Source organism: Dendroctonus ponderosae, unplaced genomic scaffold, assembly GCF_020466585.1.
Source record: "Dendroctonus ponderosae isolate FM_Combo_2020 unplaced genomic scaffold, Dpon_F_20191213v2 Dpon_F_20191213_8, whole genome shotgun sequence".
NCBI lineage: Eukaryota > Metazoa > Arthropoda > Insecta > Coleoptera > Curculionidae > Dendroctonus > Dendroctonus ponderosae.
This window is the reverse complement of record NW_026019016.1, coordinates 6,290,156-6,297,362: the sequence shown is the minus strand read 5'-3', so window position 1 is coordinate 6,297,362 and position 7,207 is coordinate 6,290,156. Positions and strand designations below refer to the sequence as shown.

Here is a 7,207-nt window from a genome sequence, read left to right as displayed (position 1 = left end):
TATAGAACCTAAAAATTTCAAGTTGCTACTCCTTTTAGAGAAGCAGTTGTGATTTTTTTATTTGATAGTGTGTAGTTGCGTGACACCGTTCATTATCAGATCGATATTCACAAAGCGCCCAAAAATCAGTTTTTGGTGGGATTTCAACGAGCTTTTGAGGGTTTTTAGCCTCAAGTATTTTATACAGAATCTGACTTTTCAAGTTCCTAATGGGTCTAGAATGGGAGTTCTGATGTTTTGTTTGAACGTGTGCAGCTGTGTGAAACTATGCATTTTCGCGTCAATATTTACAAAGCGTCCAAAAATCAGAGTTTTATGGGATTTGAATGAGCGTTTCTGAGTTTTTAGGTTCAGGTGTCTTATATAGAGTCTGAAAATATCAAGTTTCTAGTCCCTCTAGATTGGAAGTTGTGATTTTTWATTTGAAAGTGTGTAGTTGCRTGACAYCGTTGATTATAAGATYGATATTTACAAAGAGTGCAAAAATCAGAATTTTGTTMGATTCGAATGAACTTTGGAGGGTTTTAAGTTCAAGTGTCTTSATAGAATCTCGCTATTTCAAGTTCTTAAAGGCTCTAGAGTGGGAGTTGKAWTTTTTTATTTGCGAAGCTGTAGTTGCGTGACMCTGCTCATTTTCARARCGATTTCCATAAATCGCGCAAAAATCAGGATTTTGTTGGATTTGAGCGAACTTTTGAGAGTTTTTGGCCTCAAGTATCTTCTATAGAATCTGACTATTTCAAGTTCTTCATCGCTCTAGAGTGGGAGTTTGATATTTAATTTGAAGTTATGCAGCTGTGTAAAACTGTTCATTTTCAGGTCGATATTTATAAAGCGCCAAAAATTAAGATTTTGTGGGATTTGAATGAATTTTTCCGCATTTTTAGGCTCAGACGTCTTCTATAGAACTTGAAAATTTCAAGTTCCTGCTCCTTCTAGAGAAGCAGTTGTGATATTTTATTTGAGATTGTGTAGTTGCGTGACACCGTTCATTTTCAGATCGACATTTGCAAAGCGCGCAAAATCAGCGTTTGGTGGGATTTCAATGAGCTTTTGAGGGTTTTTAGCCTCAAGTATTTTATATAGAATCTGACTATTTAAATTTCTTAATGGCTYTAGAGTGGGAGTTCTGGTGTTTTCTTTGAAGGTGTRCAGCTGTGTGAAACTGTTCATTTTCACATTAATATTTACAAAGCKCCCAAAAATCAGGATTTTGTGGAATTTGAATGAGCCTTTTAGAGTTTGTAGGTTCAGRTRTCGTCTATAGAAGCTGAAAATTCCAGATTTCTACTCCCTCTWGAGTAGAAGTTGTGATTTTTTATTTTAAAGTATGTAGKTGCGTGACACCGTTCATTTTCAGATCGATATTCACAAAGCKCYCAAAAATCAGTATTTTGTGGGAWTAGAAWGAGCGTCKGAGAGTTTTCAGGTTCAGGTGTCTTCTATAGAGTTTGAAAATATCAAGTTCCTATTCGGTCTAGAGTGGAAGTTGTGATTTTTTATTTGAGAGTGTGTAGTTGCGTGACACCGTTCATTATTAGATCAATATTTACAAAGCGTACAAAATCAGGATTTTGGGCGATTCTCATAAACTTTTGAGAATTTTTAAGTTCAAGTGTCTTCTATAGAATCTCGCTATTTCAAGGTCCTATTCGCCCAAGAGTGGGAGTTATGATTATTGATTTGAGATACTGTATTTGCGTGAAACCGCTCATTTTTAAAACAATATTCATAAAGTGCGCAAAAATCAGGATTTTGTGGGAATTAAACGACTTTTTGAGGGTTGTTAGCCTCAAGAATCTTCTATTAAAAATGACTATTTGAGGTTCCGATTGGCTCTAGAGGAGAAGCGATTTTTTATATGAGAAGCTGAAGCTGCGTGAAACCGCTCATTTTCACAACGATTTTCACAAATCGCGCAAAAATTAGGATTTTCTACAATTTGAATGAACTCTAGTTTCTTCTATAGAATCTGACTCTTTTAAATTCCGATTCGCTCTAGAGAGAAAGTTCTGGTTTTCTATATTTAAGAGACTGTAGTTGCGTGAAAGCACTCTTTTTTAGGTCGATATTCGTCAAGCTAGCAAAAATCAGGATTTCATGCGATTTCAATGAACTTTTGAGGGTTTTTAGGCTGAATTGTCGTCTATAAAATCTGATTATTTCAAAGTCGTATTCGCTCTAGAGTGACAATTGTGATTTTTTATTTGAGAGCTGGAATTTTGGTAAAACCGCTCATTTTCAGATCCAAATTCACAAAGCTCGCAAAAGTCGTGATAAGGTTCGATTTCAATGAACTTTTGACCATTCTTAGATCCGAGACTTTCGTAAAAAACATCTGCATTTCAAGTTTCTAGCGGTTCTAGATTAGAAAGTGGGATTTTTATTCGAAAATCTGCAGTTACGGAAAACTGTGCATTTTCAGGCCAACATTCACAAAATGCTCAAAAATCAGGCTTTGGTTTGATTTATATGGGCGTTTGAATATTTTTAGATTCAAGTGTCTTTTATGCAATGGGGAAATTTTAAGTTCCTACTGGTTCTATGTTGGAACTTGTAACTTTTTAGGTAAGAGTCTGCACTACCAGCTAACTACTAAGACAATCGTATCCTTAACACCAATATCTTCGAAGAAGAACCCGGAAGATTCAAATTAAACCATACTCGTTCATAGACCTACTCAAGTCATTCGATCGCATTCAACTAAAGAACATCCGAATAAAATCAATGAAAAATTTTAAAAATTACCAATGGAAAGCACTAGGAATTCAAATTTTCAGCTTATGCGCGCAGCTAATCTTCAGTCCCAAAATAAAATGTAAAATTTGCATGAAAAAAACAGCCAAAAACATTTGTTTTTAATACGAGCGTGGAATTTCGCAATGATCAACAGTTTTCGTTCGCAATCCGCTGTTGTTGTTACTTCGGATATTTTGATAAGGATTAGCTAAAGACCCCCCCAAGTTCCAATGATGCAATCAATTTCCCAATGCTCGATTGCGAATTGTTTTTACAGCATAATTGAAAAATTATTTCTGTTATTCGGCAAATCACGTTCGTTATTGATTTCGATGCAAATGTAAACAAAAAATGGGTGGATTTGTTAATTAACTTTAGCCGCATTAAGAGGCAAATACGCGTATGCTTCGCCATCTAAACATGTCTATGTTTTGTTATCAAACAACTAATTAGAATTACTGTTATGATGTGAATGAATCGTCAAAATTAGAATGTACGAAATTGAAAAATATATTCTTCCAAGATAATTTACATGTTGACGATCCAGTTTTCAAGGCTTCAAGCAATCTGTAAAATTACACCTGTTATATTAGTGGGTTTACATGTGGAGCCGCAGAGGTTTACATCATTTTAAAGCCTAATTTACAATCTTGAAAGGTAAAAAAATTCAAGAAAATGCCACTATCCATTGGGTTTCTCCAGCTTTTTGAACTTTGCGTTAAAAAAGAGTGCGACACTCAACATTGCCACTGTGTGTTTTAAAAATTCAAAACTTCCGAAGTCGAGAAGATCTCAAACTTAAACTTTGGGGGTTTGTTGAGGAAAGATCTGTTTGCAAATTTTGCAGGTTTTAATGAAGTGGGACGACCAGTTGAGTTTGGGGAATTGTATATAAAACGGTGTTCAGTAGGGATGCTTTGCATTAAAAAATATATTACTCCTAAAGTCCAGACGGTATTGAAGTTGAAACTGTGGGGATTGATTAGAAAAAGGCTTCTGTGTACACGCAAGAAGTTTCAACTAGGTCGGATAATCAATTGATTATTCAGAATTTTGCAAATTGTTTCTTAATTGAAACGCTCAACTTAATAATACCGCATAGCGTATAAAAATTCATAACTCGCAAAATCGGGGCGATATCGAACTGAAACTTCACCAGCTAATTAAGGAAGCATTTGGTCACAAATGTGCAAAATTTCAATGAAATTGGACCATTGCTCGATTTTGTAGAAGATTTCAAGGTTGACGTTGAAAAGTAATGCGAAACTTCATACTGCTGCTCCGTGTCCAAAAAAATTATAACTACCTAAGTTGGACGAATATTGAACAGCAACTTTAGCAATTCAATAGCAAAACACATGCTTTGAAGTCCAAAACATTTCAATTTTTTTGTACCATTTTTCAAACCTGCCGCTCAAAAGAAACGCTTACCTCAGTAATCCGCAGAGCGCGTCTAAAACTTCAGAAATCGCAAAATCGCCGCGACCTAGAGTTTAAACTATGAGAGCTTATTAAAAAAATATTTTTTTGCTCGTGTACGAAATTTGAATAAAATTGGATATTCGCGTGATTTTTTAGAGTTATCCAAGTTTGACGCTAACGAGTAAGGCGCAATTCCATACTGCAGCTCCGTGTCAAAAAAGTCCCAACTCCCACAATTGCCTCAGTATAGAAATGAAACTTTGGGGCTTAATTAGCAAGACACTTCTCGGTAAGCACGAAAAATTTCAACTTTAAAGAGCAATCAGTTGATTTTGTAGAATTTGTGAAACTTGCCGCTGAAAAGACACACGCAACTCAATAATGCCGTAGCGCGTCTCAAAATGAATAACTAGCAAAATTGAAGCAATATAAAACTGACACTTGGTCTGCTAATGAACAAAACGTTTGGTTGCAAACGTACCAAATATAGATGCAATTGAACGATTGCCTAATTTTCAAGCTGACTGCTAAAAAGTAAAGCGCAACTCCATACTGCAGCTGCGTGTCAAAAAATCCTAACTCACAAAGTTGCCTAAATATACAACTTAAACTCTAGCTATTAATTGGTAAAGCACCTGTTTTTAAGCACACAAACTTTTAATGTACTGAAACGATCAGTTGACTTGGTAGAATTTTTCAGACTTGACGCTCAAAAGAATTAAAAATTCGCAACTCTCACAATCGCAAAAATTTAGGGCTGCAACTTTAACCTTGGACTATCAGGTCACCTATTTCTCAATCTGCAAAAGCTTAGTCAAATTGGAATATTCGTTGATTTTCTACAGCTATTCAAACATGCCCTTAAAATGTAAGGTGCATCAGTAATGTCGATGACTGCTTAAAAAATCATAACTCTCAAACTAGAGAGGATGTAGAACTGAAACCTTGGTATGTGAGGAAGAGGCCACCTGTTTATATATATGGATAATTTGAATGTAATGAGACAACCTGTTGGATTTTTACAGCCTTCTAATGGTGACGTTAAAAAGTAATGCAACAAGGAGCTGAAACTTTGGGTGTTGGGCAATAAGACATCGGTTTATACATGCGGTTAATTCCAATCGAATTAGACACCTTGTCGATATTTTAGATCCTTACAAACAAGACGTTAAAAAGTAATATATCACTCAACATCGCCACAACGCGCTTAACAAGTGATAACTTATAAGCCCGAGACGATATTGAACAGAAACTAACTTTACACTTTAAGTATTAAGGCACCTGTCGATCCTCGTAGATATTTACAATAGGTTTGGACATCCAGCTGATATTTTATAGCCTTCCAATCATGACGTTGAAACGTACTGCATCACTCAATATTACAGCTACGCGCTTAACAAATCATAACTCCTAAACCCGAAAAGGCATACCACTGAAACTTTAGGTGTTACGAAACAAGGCATTGCTTGATGTATGTAGATAATTTCAGTAGAATCGGACGATCCATTGATCTTTCACAATCTTCCAAATATGACGTTAAAAAGCAATGCTTCACTCAATATTACCGCGCTTAAAAAGTCATAACTCGCAAAACCGAGAGCACATAGCCCTCAAACTTGGGCCGTTAAGGAGCAAGACACTTGTTTATGCATGTAGATAATTTAAATTGAATCGGACAAACCAGTAATTTTTTATCAGCCGTCCAAACAGGACGTTGTTTGGATGCGCCATTCAATGTTTTCACTGCGGGGCTAAAAAGTCATCATTCTCTATCTCAGCAAATCGGGACGATTTAGAGCTACAAATTTAGTTGTAGACTGACCAGACACCCTATTTTTATTGTAGAAAATTGTAGTAAAATCGAACAAACCGTTGATTTTCTAGAGTTTTCCAAAACTGTCATTAAAAAATCAGGCGCATTTCAATGATTCGGTTGCGTGATTTAACTGACCACCTATCCCCATAAATGATGAACCAGCAGATCATATGTCTGTTTGGAGTCTGTTTTAAGACCAAGAAGTTTACATTAAAAAACAACGCAAAACGATTAAAACGCCATTGCAAGCGAAAGTTCATATGGATAATTTAAAACGACTTCTTAGACAAACTTACAGTTTTGACTAAAGGAGATAAAATAACTATGAACAAACTGGACAATAACCCAGGAATAATACCTTTGAAATTGGGACAAGCAAGACTAACAGATTACGCCCACACCTTGATACATTATTATGACTTGATCCCATTATCATAGAAATCAACAAGTTCCATAATAAATCCGAAAATATTTTATGTTCACTAATGGCGCATAAAGAATATCTTGATGAATCGACCAATTATTTCAAAATATTAAAAATCACACAGGAAAGAGTTGAAAATAAAATTAAAGAAATACTGCCACACCCCTTAAGGACCGAAAGAGGTATTCTAAATATTATTGGTTCGGTATTTAAAGCTATTACCGGAAATCTAGACGCAAGCGATGACGAACATTACGAAAATGTTATAAAATAATTACAACAAAATCAGATTGATGTAGCGGAAAGTGTAAAAAACCAAAACTCTATATCTACAAGAGTCATAGACGCTTTCAACTCTACGATTTACAAAATAAATAAGAATAACTATTTAATCGAAGCAAAAGTTAAACAAATTGGCCTCATCGTTCAGAAATCAACACATCGTGAAAATAACTATTTTATTCGAGACACCTTAAATCAAATTATTAACATTTATGAAATTATCGAGTCTCTATTCCAAGATATTGAAAACTCGTTAACATTTGCAAAATTAAAAATAATGCATCCAAGCATTATAAAACTAAATGATCTTTCAGTAGAACTGAAAACTCTCGAAAAACTTATAGCACCTAAACAATTACCTATACCTACCACATTTATGAATATGTTTATGTATGAAAATGTTATTGATATTGACTGTTTTATATTAAGCAATAAAATTACATACTTGTTAAGAGTACCAATAACAAACCCTATTAATTTCGATTATTTCCATTTGTATTCTGTTCCCATAAAACATCAGAGTC

General features: G+C 34.9%; 1 protein-coding gene across 1 annotated transcript; it reads left to right on the top strand.

The window, feature by feature from the left end:
• Positions 1 to 6,924: 6,924 nt before the first annotated feature.
• Positions 6,925 to 7,207, top strand: LOC125505355 (the record flags this gene model as incomplete). Its single annotated transcript, XM_048669040.1, is given in 1 exon segment — positions 6,925 to 7,207. A coding segment is annotated over 1 exon segment (247 nt), but the record flags the coding sequence as incomplete, so codon positions are not given.